Below are 20,344 nucleotides of genomic sequence, written 5' to 3'. Positions count from 1 at the left end.
TGGGATAAAACATCTATACACATAAAAATGATAAAAGATTAAAAATAAAAAACAAAACCCCTTCTCTTCGATGGGGGTGTACAGCAGCACAGGTTTCAGAGACAGTTCATGATTGTTTTCCTCAAGTCCTTCTGATGGTGTCGCCAGGCATGAGAGGAAGCTCATCCTGCATCCTCAGGCTGGCCATCAGTAATGGGCTCTTCCTAAATGACGAGACTTCTGGATGGATCACCTCTTCCCAGGTGAGGTTCTTTTCCTCCATGTGGGTCTCTGCAGGGGTGTGAGAGACTAGAAGGAAGCCTCAGACTCGGAGGTAAGATTAGAGGATATAGTTCTTTATTTACCATGGCAACATAGGATCGCATTCACGCAACACTCATGCCCCACTAACCTCTGGTCTGGCCCTTAGTCATGTCCAATATCAGTGTGTCAAATAAGGTTCTAGACGTGTCCTTCTGCTTGCTGAAGCTCGGCTTGCTGTGTGGGCTTGTCTCAATTGGCATCGGGCTTCTGGGCATCTGGGTCGGTGGGCTCAGATCTCAGTGACTCCAGGAATGAGTCTTGTCTCAGTGACATTATCTCTGGTGGACTCCAAAAGTGATTCTCTTGCAGTGGCCAGACCAGCTTTTTAAGCTACTTTTAGCCAACCATATTTGGGGCATATACATTGCTTCATTAGGGTGTATCCTTATCAGGTTCATACACACACACACACACACGTACAGCGGTCCCTTATGCAGGGTGTTTCTTAAATGTTTATTTTACAGTGTATTCCTTACAGTCTCTTTCTCCAAGGTATCCCCAGAGGAGGAGCCTGTGAGGGTTACACTCTTAAACTCCTCCTGGGAACTGCAGGAGGATATATTCCTGTCAGGCTTATCTGTGACAGCTCTCGTGCTCCTGACAGTGCTAGGGCTCCGAGTGTCTGGGAAAACCTGTGTGGAATTAGGTGGTAAACATGCCTCACTGTCCCTGATCATGGGACGCGTCTTGATTTGGTGGATAGTGGGCCTCCTGCTGGGATTGATCATCAACATTTCAACGATGACGTTGAAAATATCAATGGAAACATGAGGAGGAACGCGGAAGTTTGCAGAGATGATCTGCCACTTTATCTCCACAAAAGAATTGCCTCGGAAAGGCAGGCTCCCTGACACCATGAGGAAGAGGAGGACCCCTAAACTCCAGATATCCACGGGAAGACCCTCATATTTCTCTGCTTGCAAGAGTTCTGGGGCACAGTAGGGCAGTGTGCCACAGAAACCGGCCAGCTTCTGCCCAGGAACCACTTTAGTAGCCAGGCCAAAATCACCCAGCTTGATGTTCCCCTTGTGGTTGATCAAAATGTTGCTGGCCTTTATGTCTCTATGGGCAATGTGATGGTCATGGCAGTACTGCACAGCATGTACTATCTGGACAAATATCTTTCGAGCCTCGCTATCCTCTAAAGACCCCGCTTGGATGATGCGGTCTTGCAGCTCTCCCTCTGAGGCATACTCCATCACCAGGTAGGTGGTCTCTCTTGTCTCGACCACATGATACAGCTTGATGATGTTAGGATGGCTAAGGGATTTCATAATCCTGGCTTCCCTGGAGGTGACTGAGGTATACTTGTTGTTTTGCAGAATTTTTACAGCCACAGTGGTGCATGTGGGGACATGGAAGGCTCGTTTCACCACTGAAAAGTTTCCTTTGCCCAGAGTGTTCAGCATCTTATAGTTCGTGTTGAAGTTCTCCTCAATCAAATAGCAGGCCTTCAGATCCTGCTGCTTCATTAGGTCCTCCGTGGCATGGCTAGAAGTAAACTTGCAATGAGAAATTAAAAAAAAATTAAAAATCAGGCCCAAGAAAATGTTTACAGCTATAAATTATTACTTCAAAAAGATAAGAAAAAGGTCAGAAATGTGTCAGACGACCTAGTCTGCATGGAAAGAGAAGAACAAAACACCTTCTGAAGCAGTAGACACAAACTATGGCACAGATCAGGTTGGCAGGGACCCACTGCAAACAGAAAGAACAAAACAAGGGATCACAGACAGTAAGAGCTGTGCATTGGAAAAGAAAGCCATCCTCTCTCTGATCTCAGCACACTGAGCAAATGCACCAAGAAAAACTGGTTCAAGGAGTGGATAAGACAATGAACCCTCCAAAACCCACAGTGTCCAGGCTGGGGAGCTATTTCTAGAGTCCAGAATGATAGCTACTCCTGCAGAGGACCTGCATTTGGTTCTCAGGACCCAGGTCAGGTGGCCCACAACTGCTCTAAGTTCAGCTCTAGGACATCTTACACGTCTACCCTCTAAGGGCACTGTCATGATATGAATATTCTTAACCCAGGGAGCGTCACTATTTGGAGGCATGGCCTTCTTGGAGTAGGTATGTCACTGTGGGCATGGACCCTCACCCTAGCTGCCTGGAAGCTTCTATTAGCAGCCTTCAGATGAAGATGTAGAACTCTCAGTGTCTCCTGCACTATGCTTACGTGGATGCTACCATGCTCCTGCCTTGATGATAATGGACTGAACTTGTAAGCCAGCCCCCAATAAAATGTTGTCCTTTTGTTATTTTGTCTTTTTTTCCCCCTGCCTCAAAGCTGAGGACCAAACGCTTGCTAAGCAAGAGCTCTACCACTGAGCTAAATCCCCAACCCAAATGTTGTCCTTTATAAGACTTGACTTGCTGGTCATGGTGTCTGTTCACAGCAGTAAAACACTAAGACAGAAGTTGGTAACAGGGACTGGGGTATTACTGTGATAAGCCTGACCATGCTTTTTCGTTTGGAAGAATGTGGATTTCAGTAATTTGGTTTTGGAAAGTGGTAAAATGCTTTAAACGGGGCTTAATGAACTATTCCATTCCTTCCATCAATATGGAAGACTTTGCTCCTGAGAGTGCATACCTAGCACAGGAGGGTTCAGTGGAGAAGAATTTCAGAATGTGGCCTGGAGACTGTTTTTTGTGGTGTTTTGGTAAAGAATGTGGCTGCTTTTTGCCCTTGTCTGAAGAGTCTACCTGTGTCTAAGGTAAAGAGACTTCTATTAATTGCACTGGCAAAGGAAGTCTCAAAAAAAAGCCCAGAAGATTTTGTTGTCTGGTTAAGTCTCATGAAGAGTTTTAAACAAGCGTAGCAAGTTAGAAAGAAAAAATATAAAATACATGGTTCAGGTATTAACCAGCACGAGGAAGTGAAATAGAGCTGACCTATGTTCTAGGAGATAATAGACTAAGGAATTTGGGGGCAAGAACCCACCTAGCTAAATTTAACTCCCAGCATGGTGGTACAAGCCTTTAATCCCAGAAGACAAGGTCAAACAGATCTCTGAGTGGAAGGCCAGCCTGGGACAAAGCAGGTTCTAGGTGAAGAAAAGCCTAAATCCAGGCACATGATTTTAACCGTTACAGGAAAGAGTTCAAGGTCAATATACAGAGTAAGCTCCAGGAATGCCAAGGTTAGGCAGTGAGGGAGTCAGAAAACAGAAAGCTCCTAATAGAATAAGGGGATCCATGTTCCAGCCCCAGCAAGCAATAGAACACATCAGCTTCAGTCATGTGGCTCTGGCTTTAGAATGAAAAATAGAAGGGACTACAGGGACAATTCATGCTGCTTAGCTGGAGCTAAGAAATTATCAATGATTAAGAAGAGACCAGCATTCTTGAGGTGAAATCTGGGAAGCATTTTCTGAGAGCACAATGCTGTGTTCCAGAGATAGCCAAGGTTGTACCTCGTGCTGCAACTGCACTTGATACTGTATAAGAGTCACCCAGACGGTACTGGTTTAGAAGGCATGAAGGCATCTAGGCATGAAGAATAGCTGAGGCTTGGTACTGTGAGAGGCCATGGAAGGCCACTGGTGAAAAGTGCAGCCCCAGTTGCAGTTGATGGCCCAGGACTGAAGGGGTCATGCAAAGGAGTTGAGGCTTGGCATGATGAAGAGAGCCTATGATCAGCCATTGGTGAAGACTAGTTGCAGCAGGAGACACCAGTCTGTTCACAGCAGTAAAACCCTATACAGTGCACACACGGGCACTACAAGTCACTTAAAATACTGATACAAATCTTTCTATGTAATATGATTTATGACCGTTGAAGATCAGAGACGGCATTAGATTCTCTGGAAGTGGAATTATAGGCAGTTGTAGTGAGACATTTGGTTTGTTTTAAAACCCAGTAATGGTATGTGAACATGTTATTGTTTTAATTCCAGGTGTACAACAAGAGGCTCAGAATAAACTGTAAGTCCAGTTACTGAAAATCTGACTCTCTCTTCTGATCTCCACAGCAGGGACCAGGGAGGTGGTGCTCAGACACATTTGGAGGCAAAATACTCCTGCACATAAATGAAAACATAAAATATTCTAACTTGAGGAGGGCCTACATGCCTGAGAGCAGAGGTAAGACCAACTCTTCTGCTCAAAGCAACCCACATGGAGACTTCAGGTCACACAAACCCAGAAGTTCTCTGTTCCCAGATCTGGCTGAAAGAAAACAGGTCTACAGGAGTGCTGACACAGGCTTACAGGAGAGTCAAAGCCACTGTCAGAGACAGCAAGACAAGCTAACACCACAGACAACCTGATGGTGAGAGGCAAGCGCAGGAACCTAAGCAACAGAAAACAAGACTACTTGGCATCATCAGAGCCCAGTTCTTCCAGCAAAGCAAATACTGGTTATCCAAACACACTGGAAAAGCAAGATTTGGATTTAAAATCACATCTGATGATGATGATGATGATGATGATGATGATGATGATGATGATGATGATGAAGGAGGACTTTAAGGACATAAATAAATCCATTAAAGAAACACAGGACAACTTCCTGGTTGCTGCCGCCGCAGAGAGCTCGTGGGCAGCACCCCGCGAGCAAACTTGATCCTCGGGACCACAGGTAAGACCAACTTTTCTGCAGCAAGAGACCTGCCTGGTGAACTCGGAACACACAGAGGCAGAATTTCTCTAGGACCGGGCACTTCCTGTGTTTACCGGGAGGCCCACTCCCGCAGACCCCAACCCGCAGCAGCTCTCTGCTCCCAGACCCCGTGGGAGAAAGACCTCACCGCCTGGTCAGGTGGGCACTCCTGAGGCTGCAGAGCGGAAGAGACCACCAACACTGCCCACCCCTGCCCACATCCCTGGCCCAAGAGGAAACTGTATAAGGCCTCTGGGTTCCCGTGGGGGAGGGCCCAGGAGCGGCGGGACCCCTGCGCCTGAGACACTGCCGGAACATGAAGGAACAGACCGGATAAACAGTTCTCTGCACCCAAATACCATGGGAGGGAGAGATAAACCTTCAGAGAGGCAGACACGCCTGGGAAACCAGAAGAGACTGCACTCTGCACACATCTCGGACGCTAGAGGAAAACACCAAACGCCATCTGGAACCCTGGTGCACTAAAGCTCCCGGAAATGGTGCCGCAGATCTTCCTGGTTGCTGCCGCCGCAGAGAGCTCGTGGGCAGCACCCCAAGAGCAAACTTGAGCCTCGGGACCACAGGTAAGACCAACTTTTCTGCTGCAAGTGACCTGCCTGGTGAACTCAAGACACAGGCCCACAGGAACAGCTGAAGACCTGTAGAGAGGAAAAACTACACACACGAAAGCAGAACACTCTGTCCCCATAACTGACTGAAAGAGAGGAAAACAGGTCTACAGCACTCCTGACACACAGGCTTATAGGACAGTCTAGCCACTGTCAGAAATAGCAAACAAAGTAACACTAGAGATAATCTGATGGCGAGAGTCAAGCGCAGGAACCCAAGCAACAAAAACCAAGACTACATGGCACCATCGGAGCCCAATTCTCCCATCAAAAGAAACATGGAATATCCAAACACACCAGAAAAGCAAGATCTAGTTTCAAAATCATATTTGATCATGATGCTGGAGGACTTCAAGAAAGACTTGAAGAACTCCCTTAAAGAACAAGTAGAAGCCTACAGAGAGGAATCGCAAAAATGCCTGAAAGAATTCCAGGAAAACACAATCAAACAGTTGAAGGAATTAAAAATGGAAATAGAAGCAATCAAGAAAGAACACATGGAAACAACCCTGGATATAGAAAACCAAAAGAAGAGACAAGGAGCTGTAGATACAAGCTTCACCAACAGAATACAAGAGATGGAAGAGAGAATCTCAGGAGCAGAAGATTCCATAGAAATCATTGACTCAACTGTCAAAGATAATGTAAAGTGGAAAAAGCTACTGGTCCAAAACATACAGGAAATCCAGGACTCAATGAGAAGATCAAACCTAAGGATAATAGGTATAGAAGAGAGTGAAGACTCCCAGCTCAAAGGACCAGTAAATATCTTCAACAAAATCGTAGAAGAAAACTTCCCTAACCTAAAAAAGGAGATACCCATAGGCATACAAGAAGCCTACAGAACTCCAAATAGATTGGACCAGAAAAGAAACACCTCCCGTCACATAATAGTCAAAACACCAAACGCACAAAATAAAGAAAGAATATTAAAAGCAGTAAGGGAAAAAGGTCAAGTAACATATAAAGGCAGACCTATCAGAATCACACCAGACTTCTCGCCAGAAACTATGAAGGCCAGAAGATCCTGGACTGATGTCATACAGACCCTAAGAGAACACAAATGCCAGCCCAGGTTACTGTATCCTGCAAAACTCTCAATTAACATAGATGGAGAAACCAAGATATTCCATGACAAAACCAAATTTACATAATATCTTTCTACAAATCCAGCACTACAAAGGATAATAAATGGTAAAGCCCAACATAAGGAGGCAAGCTATACCCTAGAAGAAGCAAGAAACTAATCGTCTTGGCAACAAAACAAAGAGAAGTAAAGCACACAAACATAACCTCACATCCAAATATGAATATAACAGGAAGCAATAATCACTATTCCTTAATATCTCTCAACATCAATGGCCTCAACTCCCCCAATAAAAAGACATAGATTAACAAACTGGATACGCAACAGGGACCCTGCATTCTGCTGCCTACAGGAAACACACGTCAGAGACAAAGACAGACACTACCTCAGAGTGAAAGGCTGGAAAACAGCTTTCCAAGCAAATGGTCGGAAGAAGCAAGCTGGAGTAGCCATTCTAATATCAAATAAAATCAATTTTCAACTAAAAGTCATCAAAAAAGAAAAGGAAGGACACTTCATATTCATCAAAGGAAAAATCCACCAAGATGAACTCTCAATCCTAAATATCTATGCCCCAAATACAAGGGCACCTACATATGTAAAAGAAACCTTACTAAAGCTCAAAACACACATTGCACCTCACACAATAATAGTAGGAGATTTCAAAACCCCACTCTCATCAATGGACAGATCATAGAAACAGAAATTAAACAGTGATGTCGACAGACTAAGAGAAGTCATGAGCCAAATGGACTTAACGGATATTTATAGAACATTCTATCCTAAAGCAAAAGGATATACCTTCTTCTCAGCTCCTCATGGTACTTTCTCCAAAATTGACCATATAATTGGTCAAAAAACGGGCATCAACAGGTACAGAAAGATAGAAATGATCCCATGCGTGCTATCAGACCACCACGGCCTAAAACTGGTCTTCAATAACAATAAGGGAAGAATGCCCACATATACGTGGAAATTGAACAATGCTCTACTCAATGATAACCTGGACAAGGAAGAAATAAAGAAAGAAATTAAAAACATTTTAGACTTTAATGAAAATGAAGGTACAACATACCCAAACTTACGGGACACAATGAAAGCTGTGCTAAGAGAAAAACTCATAGCTCTGAGTGCCTGCAGAAAGAAACAGGAAAGAGCATATGTCAGCAGCTTGACAGCACACCTAAAAGCTCTAGAACAAAAAGAAGCAAATACACCCAGGAGTAGCAGAAGGCAGGAAATAATCAAACTGAGAGCTGAAATCAACCAAGTAGAAACAAAAAGGACCATAGAAAGAATCAACAGAACAAAAAGTTGGTTCTTGGAGAAAATCAACAAGATAGATAAACCCTTAGCCAGACTAACGAGAGGACACAGAGAGTGTGTCCAAATTAACAAAATCAGAAATGAAAAGGGATACATAACAACAGATTCAGAGGAAATTCAAAAAATCATCAGATCTTACTATAAAAGCCTATATTCAACAAAACTTGAAAATCTACAGGAAATGGACAATTTCCTAGACAGATACCAGGTACCGAAGTTAAATCAGGAACAGATAAACCAGTTAAACAACCCCATAACTCCTAAGTAAATAGAAGCAGTCATTAAAGGTCTCCCAACCAAAAAGAGCCCAGGTCCAGACGGGTTTAGTGCAGAATTCTATCAAACCTTCATAGAAGACCTCATACCAATATTATCCAAATTATTCCACAAAATTGAAAGAGATGGAGCACTACCGAATTCCTTCTATGAAGCCACAATTACTCTTATACCTAAACCACACAAATACCCAACAAAGAAAGAGAACTTCAGACCAATTTCCCTTATGAATATCGATGCAAAAATACTCAATAAAATTCTGGCAAACTGAATCCAAGAGCACATCAAAACAATCATCCACCATGATCAAGTAGGCTTCATCCCAGGCATGCAGGGATGGTTTAATATAAGGAAAACCATCAATGTGATCCATTATATAAACAAACTGAAAGAACAAAATCACATGATCATTTCATTAGATGCTGAGAAAGCATTTGACAAAATTCAACACCCCTTCATGATAAAAGTCCTGGAAAGAATAGGAATTCAAGGCCCATACCTAAACATAGTAAAAGCCATATACAGCAAACCAGTTGCTAACATTAAACTACATGGAGAGAAACTTGCAGCAATCCAACTAAAATCAGGGACTAGACAAGGCTGCCCACTCTCTCCCTACTTATTCAATATAGTTCTTGAAGTTCTAGCCAGAGCAATCAGACAACAAAAGGAGGTCAAGGGGATACAGATCGGAAAAGAAGAAGTCAAAATATCACTATTTGCAGATGATAGGATAGTATATTTAAGTGATCCCAAAAGTTCCACCAGAGAACTACTAAAGCTGATAAACAACTTCAGCAAAGTGGCTGGGTATAAAATTAACTCAAATAAATCAATAGCCTTCCTCTACACAAAAGAGAAACAAGCCGAGAAAGAAATTAGGGAAACAACACTCTTCATAATAGACCCAAATAATATAAAGTACCTCGGTGTGACTTTAACCAAGCAAGTAAAAGATCTGTACAATAAGAACTTCAAGACATTGAAGAAAGAAATTGAAGAAGACCTCAGAAGATCGAAAGATCTCCCATGCACATGGATTGGCAGGGTTAATATAGTAAAAATGGCCATTTTACCAAAAGCAATCTACAGATTCAATGCAATCCCCATCAAAATACCAATCCAATTCTTCAAAGAGTTAGACAGAACAATTTGCAAATTCATCTGGAATAACAAAAAACCCAGGATAGCTAAAACTATCCTCAACAATAAAAGGACTTCAGGGGGAATCACTATCCCTGAACTCAAGCAGTATTACAGAGCAATAGTGATAAAAACTGCATGGTATTGGTACAGAGACAGACAGATAGACCAATGGAATAGAATTGAAGACCCAGAAATGAACCCACACACCTATGGTCACTTGATTTTTGACAAAGGAGCCAAAACCATCCAATGGAAAAAAGATAGCATTTTCAGCAAATGGTGCTGGTTCAACTGGAGGTCAACATGTAGAAGAATGCAGATAGATCCATGCTTATCACCCTGTACAAAGCTTAAGTCCAAGTGGATCAAGGACCTCCACATCAAACCAGATACATTCAAACTAATAGAAGAAAAACTAGGGAAGCATCTGGAACACATGGGCACTGGAAAAAGTTTCCTGAACAAAACACCAATGGCTTATGCTCTAAGATCAAGAATCGACAAATGGGATCTCATAAAACTGCAAAGCTTCTATAAGGCAAAGGACACTGTGGTTAGGACAAAACGGCAACCAACAGATTGGGAAAAGATCTTTACCAATTCTACAACAGATAGAGGCCTTATATCCAAAATATACAAAGAACTCAAGAAGTTAGACCGCAGGGAGACAAATAACCCTATTAAAAATGGGGTTCAGAGCTAAACAAGGAATTCACAGCTGAGAATGCCGAATGGCTGAGAAACACCTAAAGAAATGTTCAACATCTTTAGTCATAAGGGAAATGCAAATCAAAACAACCCTGAGATTTCACCTCACACCAGTGAGAATGGCTAAGATCAAAAACTCAGGTGACAGCAGATGCTGGTGAGGATGCAGAGAAAGAGGAACACTCCTCCATTGTTGGTGGGATTACAGACTGGTACAACCATTCTGTAAATCAGTCTGGAGGTTCCTCAGAAAATTGGACATTGAACTGCCTGAGGATCCAGCTATATCTCTCTTGGGCATATACCCAAAGATGCCCCAACATATAAAAAAGACACGTGCTCCACTATGTTCATAGCAGCCTTATTTATAATAGCCAGAAGCTGGAAAGTACCCAGATGCCCTTCAACAGAGGAATGGATACAGAAAACGTGGTACATCTACACAATGGAATATTACTCAGCTATCAAAAACAACGGCTTTATGAAATTCGTAGGCAAATGGTTGGAACTGGAAAATATCATCCTGAGTGAGCTAACCCAATCACAGAAAGACATACATGGTATGCACTCATTGATAAGTGGCTATTAGCCCAAATGCTTGAATTACCCTAGATGCCTAGAACAAATGAAACTCAAGACAGATGATCAAAATGTGAATGCTTCACTCCTTCTTTAAAAGGGGAACAAGAATACCCTTGGCAGGGAAGGGAGAGGCAAAGATTAAAACAGAGACTGAAGGAACACCCATTCAGAGCCTGCCCCACATGTGGCCCATACATATACAGCCACCCAATTAGACAAGATGGATGAAGCAAAGAAGTGCAGACCGACAGGAGCCGGATGTAGATCGCTCCTGAGAGACACAGCCAGAATACAGCAAATACAGAGGCGAATGCCAGCAGCGAACCACTGAACTGAGAATAGGACCCCCGTTGAAGGAATCAGAGAAAGAACTGGAAGAGCTTGAAGGGGCTCGAGACCCCATATGTACAACAATGCCAAGCAACCAGAGCTTCCAGGGACTAAGCCACTACCTAAAGACTATACATGGACTGACCCTGGACTCTGACCTCATAGGTAGCAATGAATATCCTAGTAAGAGCACCAGTGGAAGGGGAAGCCCTTGGTCCTGCTAAGACTGAACCCCCAGTGAACTAGACTGGTGGGGGGAGGGCAGCAATGGGGGGAGGGTTGGGAGGGGAACACCCATAAGGAAGGGGAGGGGTGAGGGGTATGTTTGCCCGGAAACGGGAAAGGGAATATCACTCAAAATGTATATAAGAAATACTCAAGTTAATAAAAAAAAAATACAGGACAACACAGGTAAACAAGTAGAATCCCTTAAAAAGGAAACATAAAAATCCTTTAAAGAATTACAGGAAAACACAAAAAGGTGAAAGAATTGAAAATACCATACAGGATTTTAAAATGGAAAAAGAAAACACAACAGGGATAGAACCCTGCAGATAGAAAACCTAGGAGAGATATCAGGAGACATAAACACAATCCGATTACAAGATATAGAAGACAGAATCTCAGGGGCAAAAAATACCATAGAAAACATAGACACAACAGTGAAAGATGATGCAAAACAGACAGAATCTCAGGGGCAGAAGGTACCATGGAAAACATCGACACAACAGTGAAAGATGATATAAAACACAGAAAGCTCCTAGCTCAAAACATCCAGGAATTCGAGGCCACAATGAGAAGATCAAACCTAAGGATAATAAGTATAGAAGAAATCAGACTCCTAACTTAAAGGGCCAGTAAATACATTCAACAAAATTATAGGAGAAAACTTCCCTAACCTAAAAAAATGCCCATAAACATACAAGAAACCTACACAACTCCAAATGGACTGGACCAGAAAAGAAATTCATCCCATAATATAATAGACAAAACACCAAACACATAAAACAAAGAAAAAAATTCAAAGAATTAAGGGGGAAAGGTCAAGTAACATATAAAGGTAGACCTATAAGAATTACACCAGACTTCTCACCAGAGACTATGAAAGCCAGAAGATCCTGGGCAGATGTCATACAGAATGTGAGACAACATAAATGCCAGCACAGGCTACTATATCCAGCAAAATCTTTCAATTAACATAGATGGAGAAACCAAGATATTCCATGGCAAGACCAAATTTACACAATATCCCTCTACAAATCCAGCCCTACAAAGGATAATAAATGGGAAACTCCAACACAAGGAGGGAAATTACACCCTAGAAAAATCAAGAAAGTACTATCCTTATAACAAAACAAAAAGAAGAGACACAAAAATATAATTCCACCTCTAACAACAAAAATAACAGGAAACAACAATCACTATTCCTTAATATCTCTTAACATCAATGGACTCGATTCCCCAATAAAAAGACATAGACTAAAAGACTAGATAAATAAAGAGGACCAAGCATTTGATGCATACAGGAAACACACCTCAGAGACAAAGATAGACATTACCTCAGAGTAAAAGGCTAGGAAAAAAATTTTCCAAGAAAATGGTCCGAAGAAACAAGCTGGAGTAGCCATTCTAATATCGAACAAAATCAACTTTCAACCAAAAGTTATCAAAAAAGATAAGGAATAACACTTCATATTTATCAAAGAAAAAAACCCACCAATATGAACTCTCAATCTTAAATATCTATGCTCCAAATGCAAGGGCACCTACATTCATAAAAGAAACCTTACTAAAGCTCAAGGCACACACTGCACCTCACACAAAAATAAAAGGTTTCAACACCCAACTCTCATCAATGGACGGATAATGGAAAGTGAAATTAAACACAAACATAGAGGAACTAACAGAAGTTATTAACCAAATGAATTTAACGGATAGAATATTTTATCCTAAAACAAAATAATATACCTTCTTCTCAGCACCTCATGGTACCTTCTCCAAAATTGGCTACATAATCGGTCACAAAACAGGCCTCAACAGATACAAGACTGAAATAATCCCATGCATCCTATCAGATTACCATGAACTAAGGCTGGTCTTCAATAGCACAAAAATGACAGAAAGCCCATATATACATGGAAGTTGAACAAGGCTCTACTCAATGATAACTTAGTCAAGGAAGAAAGAATGAAATAAATTAAAAACTTTTTAGAATTCAATGACAATGAAGAACAACATACCCAAGCTTATGGAAAACAAGGAAAGTAGTGCGAAGCAGAAAACTCATAGGTTTGAGTGCCTCTAAAATAAAACAGGAGACAGCATACACTAGCAGCTTGACAGCACACCTAAAAGCTCTAGAAAAAAAGAAGCAAATACACCCAAGAAGAGTAGAAGGCAGGAAATAATCAAACTCAGGGCTGAAATCAACCAAGTAGAAACGAAAAGACAATACAAAATAATCAAGAAAACCGAAAGCAGTTTCTTTGAGAAAAATCAACAAGATAGATAAACCTAACTAACCAGATAAACCAGACTAACGAGAGGACACAGAGAGTGTGTCCAAATTAACAAAATCAGAAATGAAAAGGAAGACATAACAACAGAATCTGAGGAAATTCAAAAAATCATCAGGACCTACTACAAAAGCCTATATTCAACAAAACTGGAAAATCTGGAGGAAATGGACAATTTTCTAGACCAATACCAAGTACCAAAGTTAAATCAGGAACAGATAAACCATCTAAACAAGCCTATAACTCCTAAAGAAATAGAAGCAGTTATTAAAAGTCTCCCAATCAAAAGAGCCCAGGACCAGATGGGTTTAGTGCAGAATTTGATCAGACCTTCATAGAAGACCTCATACCAATACTGTCCAAACTATTCCACAAAATTGAAAGACAGAACACTACCAAATTCCTTCTATGAAGCCACAATTACACTTATACCTAAACCACACAAAGACCCAACAAAGAAAGAGAACTTCAGACCAATTTCCCTTAAAAATATCGATTCAAAAATACTCAATAAAATTCTTGCAAACGGAATCAAAGAACACATCAAAACGATCATCCACCATGATCAAGTAGGCTTCATCCCAGGGAGGCAGGGATGGTTCAATATATAGAAATCCATCAATATAATCCACTATATAAACAAACTCAAAGATAAAAACCACATGATCACTTCATTAGATGCTAAGAAAGCATTTGACAAATTCAATACCTCTTCATGATAAAAGTCCTGGAAAGATCAGGAATTCAAGGCCCATACATAAACATAGTAAAAGCAATATACAGCAAACCAGTTGCTAGCATCAAACTAAATGGAGAGAAATTTGAAGCAATCCCACTAAAATCAGGGACTAGACAAGGCTGCCCACTCTTCCAACTTATTCAAGATAACTTATTCAATTGAAGATCTCAGAAGATGGAAAGACCTCCCATGCTCTTGGATTGGCAGGATTAATATAGTAAAATTGGCCATTTTGACAAAAAGCAATCTACAAATTCAATGCAATCCCCAACTCAATTCTTCATAGAGTTAGAAAGAGCAATTTGAAAATCATTTAGAATAACAAAATACCCTGGTTAATGAAAACTATCCTTAACAATAAAAGAACTTCTGGGGGAATCTCCATCCCTGACCTCAAGCAGTATTACAGAGCAATAGTGAAAAAAACTGTAAGGTATTGATACAGAGACAGGTAGATAGATCAGTGGAATAGAATTGAAGACCCAGAAATGAACCCACACACCTATGGTCACTTGATCTTTGACAAAGGAGCTAAAACAATCCAATGGAAAAAAGATAGCATTTGCAACAAATGGTCCTTGTTCAACTCGAGGTCAGCAGGTAGAAGAATAAATCGATCCATTCTTATCACCCACTACAAAGCTTAAGTCCAAATGGATCAAGGACCTCCACATCAAACCAGATACACTCAAACTAATAGAAGAAAAAGTGGGGAAGAATCTCGAACACATGGGAACTGGGGAAAATTTCCTGAACAAAACACCAATGGCTTATGTTCTAAGACCAAGAATCGACAAATGGGATCTCATAAAACTACAAAGCTTCTGTAAGGCAAAGTACACTGTTATTAGGACAAATTGCAACCAACAGATTGGGAAAAGATCTTTACCAATCCTACATCTGATAGAGGACTAATATCCAAAACATACAAAGAATTCAAGAAGTTAGACTCCAGAGAGCCAAATAACCCTATTAAAAATGAGGTACAGAGCTAAACGAAGAATTCTCAGCTGAGGAATATTGAATGGCTGACAAGTACTTAAAGAAATGCTCAACATCCTTGGTCATCAGGGAAATGCAAATCAAAACAACCCTGATAGTCTACCTCACAGCAATCAGAAAGGATAAGATAAAAAAAACTCAGGTGACAAGGCAAGGATGTGGAGAAAGAGGAAAACTCCTCCATTGTTGGTGGGATTGCAAACTAGTACAACCATTCTGGAAATCAATTTGGAGGTTCCTCAGAAAATTGGACATTCCACTACCTGAGCATACATTTCCTGGGCATATACCCAAAAGATGCTCCAACATACAACAAAGACACATGCTCCACTATGTTCATAGCAGCCTTATTTATAATAGTCAGAAGCTGGAAAGAACCCAGATGCCTATCAACAGAGGAATGGATACAGAAAATGTCGTACATCTACACAATGGAATATTACTCAGCTATCAAAAACAATGACTTTATGAAATTCATAGGCAAATGGATGGAACTAGAAAATATCATCCTGAGTGAGGTAACCCAGTCACAAAAGAACATACATGGTATGCACTCACTGATAAGTGGATATTAGCCCAAAAGCTTGAGCTAGCCAAGATGCAATCCACAAAACACATGAAGCTCAAGAATAAGTATGACCAAAGTGCAGATGCTTCACTCCTTCTTAAAAGGTATAACAAAAATATTCATAGGAGGGGATAATGGAGGCAAAGTTTGGAGCAGAGACTGAAGGAACAGCCATTCAGAGCCTGCCCCACGTGGGTATACAGTCCATATATACAGTCACCAAAACTAGATAAGATTGATGAAGCTAGAAAGTGCATGCTGACAGGAGCCAGATAGCTGTCTTCTGAGAGGCACAGCCAGAGCAATGTCAAATACAGAGGCAAATGCTAACAGCAAACCATTGAACTGAGAATGGGATTCCTGTTAGAGGAGTTAGAGAAAGGATTGAAAGAGCTCAAGGGGCTTGCAACCCCATAAGAACAACAATGCCAACCAACCAGAGCTCCTAGGTACTATACCACTACCCAAAGACTATACATGGATTGACCCACGGTCCCAGCTGCATGAGTAGAAAAGGATGGCCTTGTTGGGCATCAGTGGAAAGAGAAGCCCTTGGTCCTGCCTAGGCTGGAACTCCCCCCCCCCAGTGTAAGGGAATGTTGGGGGGCAGGAAGGGGGGATGGTTGGGTTGGGGAACACCCTTATAGAAGAAGGGGAGGGGAGTAGGATAGGGGGCTTATGTCCAGGAAACATAATTTTAACTTGAAATGTAAATTTAAAAATATCCAATAAATTTAATTTGAAATGTAAATTAAAAATATCCAATAAAAATTATATTTTTATCTAAAACATTAAAATTAAAATTAATAAAAAATTTTCTAACTTATCAAACATAACTTAAAACAATACAAAGTAAAAGGAAGGTATAAAGAACATGGGAAAGTAAATGCATAAATCAAGCCAGCAAATACACAAACCAAAACCAAAAAACCATGTTATAGTCACCAAAGTGGAGAGAAACTCACTATTTCAGAATTCCAAGTTCCCGAAATCTGACTAAAATCGCTCGGCATCATTGACTCCAGTTGCTTTCCAACCAGCCTACAGCTTCAAACCTGTAATGGCAAGAGGCAGCCTCAGTCAGAGCTCTAAGTGGGCAGGTGTCTATCATTCCCTACAATGGTTCCTGGTGAGGACAGAGCAGGAAATGGACCAACCCACTGGGTTTCTTCACATTCTGTCTCAGAGGACAGGAAGAATGATCTTGGTCAGTGGGGCAGTAGAGAGCTGGTTACACTCAAAGATCTGTCCCCAATGTTGCCCGTGATCCACTTCTTCCTGTTAGACCCACTGCTTAAGATCCTTAATTTCTCCCAAATGGCACCCCGTGGTGGGAACTATGTTCAAACACTTGACACTCTGTGGAACCTTTGACACTCTAACTTTTTTTTTTTATTAACTTGAGTATTTCTTATATACATTTCAAGTGTTATTCCCTTTCCCGGTTTCCGGGCAAACATCCCCCTCCCCCTCCCCTTCCTATGGGTGTCCCCCTCCCAACTCTTCCCCCATTGCCGCCTTCCCCCCATAGTCTAGTTCACTGGGGGTTCAGTCTTAGCAGGACCCAAGGCTTCCCCTTCCACTGGTGCTCTTACTAGGATATTCATTGCTACCTATGAGGTCAGAGTCCAGGGTCAGTCCATGTATAGTCTTTAGGTAGTGGCTTAGTCCCTGGAAGCTCTGGTTGCTTGGCAGTGTTGTACTTTTGGGGTCTCGAGCCCCTTCAAGCTCTTCCAGTTCTTTCTCTGATTCCTTCAATGGGGGTCCTGTTCTCAGTTCAGTGGTTTGCTGCTGGCATTCGCCTCTGTATTTGCTGTATTCTGGCTGTGTCTTTCAGGAGCGATCTACATCCGGCTCCTGTTGGTCTGCACTTCTTTGCTTCATCCATCTTGTCCAATTGGGTGGCTGTATATGTATGGGCCACCTGTGGGGCAGGCTCTGAATGGGTGTTCCTTCAGTCTCTGTTTTAATCTTTGCCTCTCCCTTCCCTGCCAAGGGTATTCTTTTTCCTCATTTAAAGAAGGAGTGAAGCATTCACATTTTGATCATCCGTCTTGAGTTTCGTTTGTTCTAGGGATCTAGGGTAATTCAAGCATTTGGGCTAATAGCCACTTAACACTCTAACTTTTAACAAGAACAATTTCCTTGTTAACATGGAATCCTGAGAATGATGGATGGGCTCCAGACCTTTGGTCCTCCCTCAGTTATGGGCTCTGGTATTCCTGGGTTACTAGATGGACAGTGTTCTGCTTGACCCCAGCCTTTATGATAACTTTGTAGCAACTCAGGTCTACACTCTCAAAGTACTCAATTATTATTTTTTGTAAACAAACATCGATGGGTGCTAAAGGATGGTAGCTACTTAGTACATTGGAAGTCAAGACAAAATACTGTTTGCCGTGGTACCCCAGGGTTTGAGACTAACACCTGTGGGGCTGAGAGGAAGAGGACACCATCCATCCCATGTTCCCCATGAGGCCTGAGACATCTCCCCAAAGCCCAGGATCCAGAGACAGTAACAGTTCCCCTCTGTTTTTCCGACGGGACAGGAGTTTGTTAGGGAGTCTGTGAAGTGCTAGACAGACTATTCCAGCACTAGGCAGGTTTTGTTCCTTCACATGTTCTTTGGACAGCACAGCTCAAGGGCACAAGCTTGATCCTTTGCTTCAAAATGATTATTGCCCCATCTCCTGTGCCTGGTAAATCACATTCACCCACCTTAAGACAGAAGATACTTCGTGGAATGACCATGACCCAAGTAGGTGGAAGGACGAACTATGGTATGTGCCAGCCAGGAAAGTTCTTCAAGGAAGCACAAATCTGGCCCTCTTTAGACTTAACATTTATTCTGTCCTTGAATTCTTTTCAGCTACCCACTTCCATAATTAGCATGAACAGAATGGGATATGATCGTTGCCTTTGGCCCTTGCATGGAGTCATGATGTTTGAACTATCAGGAAGATCCTAAGAAAACCAGCTAAAGGGGTTGGGGATTTAGCTCAGTGGTAGAGCGCTTGCCTAGGAAGCGCAAGGCCCTGGGTTCGATCCCCAGCTCCGAAAAAAAGAACCAAAAAAAAAAAAAAACCAGCTAGGAGGAAGCTTTGTGCTAAAGCAGAGACACATTGTTGCCCTTCCTTAAGAGACCATCCAATATTGCCAGTCAGTCCTGGGAACAGGAGAGGACTTTATGTGACTTAGCCTGTACTTGGAAAGTAGGGGTGTGAACAAAAAAAGGAAACACTGAGGTACTTGGAAGGGGCAGGCAATAGAAGGAGGGGAGGCAATCAGGGAGGGGAAAGTGATCAAAGTTCTTCATGTACGTGTGTGGAAATATCATTGTGAGAATGACCATGTTGTGTAAACTAATGTTCCAAAATAGTTAAAGGAATAGAGCCATGTAAAATAGGACATTTTTAAAGCACAGTCAAAAAAACTAATTAACAAAGACAATAAAAAATTTCCCAATCATACTTCAACGAAGAACTGGAAGAGTTAGCTAAAAGCAGAAAACAGAAACCTCTAAACTGAAACATAGGAACGTAGAAGAAAACTCACTGTGTTCAGATTCAACAACTCACAAAGATCCGAGCGCAGTGGCTCACCAGCCTAGAAACCCAAATGCTCTCCAACCAGCCAACAGCAACTGCACTCACTGTGAGGACAGAGGCAGCCTCGGCCAGAGCTGTAAGTGGGCAATGACCTCACAATGGTTCTCTTTGAGGTCAGAGCTGAAATGGAGCGATGATGGCAGGGCACAACCCACTGATGCCTTCACATTCTATCCTCAAGACAGGAAAGGCTGGTCAGTGGGGCAGTGGAGACCTAAGGAAGCTAGTTACACCCAGCTAGCAGCCCCTAGATACCCAACGGTGAAGAAGTGGACCATGAAAGGTAGCCTAGTCCTCAGCTGGGCTAAGGTTAGAAACCCCAGAAACCCTGAAGGAACAGTAGGAGCTTCACCTGCTTCTGGGCACCAAGCCCCTGTCACTGGCTGCAGCCTCCCCTCTCACCCCCACCATAGATTTGTGTCCATCAGTCAAGTAAGGGCAGTCAAGTAAGGGCAACGCCCCAAACCCCTCCACAGTCGCCCTAATAACTCAGACCAATAGGAAAAAAAAAAGGCATGAACTCTGGTCACTTAGGCTGAAGACAGATCTCCATTCTAATGAAGTACCCAGAGGCCTAGAGGAGTTAACGAATAAGCTTTCCTTCTCAGGCATTCTTCCGTGCAGAAGGTATTTAATTTCAGGCCCACCCTGAGGAGTAGGGTATAGTTTTACTCATCCACTTTCTCCCATGACAATAAATACCTCAAAACCATGGACTGCCTCTTCTCATGGGGTTTGCCGTGGGGAACCTTTTGAGATGGCCTTTGCCTACAGAGTCACTGTCTAACCTCCCATAGAAGGCCTATCTACACTCCCAACCACAATTGCCACCAAACCAAGTCTGCTACTCTCCCCACCGGATCAGTCAGAGCCCCGCCCCTCTCCACCCTCTCTTCACTGACCCGGGGCTAGATCCAG

The 20,344-nt window shown here is 42.2% G+C and overlaps 2 protein-coding genes across 2 annotated transcripts in view; one reads left to right on the top strand and one right to left on the bottom strand.

Moving 5' to 3' along the window:
- Positions 1 to 314: 314 nt before the first annotated feature.
- On the bottom strand, positions 315 to 20,275 carry Smokl 2 (sperm motility kinase like 2). Its single transcript, XM_002728684.5, has 3 exons — positions 19,374 to 20,275; positions 16,784 to 16,873; positions 315 to 1,805 (listed from the first exon to the last, which is right to left on the bottom strand). The coding sequence occupies exons 2-3, from the start codon at positions 16,832 to 16,834 to the stop codon at positions 762 to 764; spliced, it is 1,095 nt and encodes a 364-aa protein (XP_002728730.1). The 5' UTR covers positions 16,835 to 16,873; positions 19,374 to 20,275; the 3' UTR covers positions 315 to 761.
- Positions 19,548 to 20,344, top strand: part of Nlrp4 (NLR family, pyrin domain containing 4) — a 44,497-nt gene continuing 43,700 nt past the window's right edge. The window contains exon 1 of the mRNA XM_006228201.5: positions 19,548 to 19,709. The gene's annotated coding sequence lies outside the window, so the exon portion shown is untranslated. The remainder of the gene's footprint in view (positions 19,710 to 20,344) is intronic.

Source organism: Rattus norvegicus, chromosome 1, assembly GCF_036323735.1.
Source record: "Rattus norvegicus strain BN/NHsdMcwi chromosome 1, GRCr8, whole genome shotgun sequence".
Lineage (NCBI taxonomy): Eukaryota > Metazoa > Chordata > Mammalia > Rodentia > Muridae > Rattus > Rattus norvegicus.
Note: the sequence above shows the minus strand (reverse complement) of the source record. Positions and strands in the feature narration are given on the sequence as shown.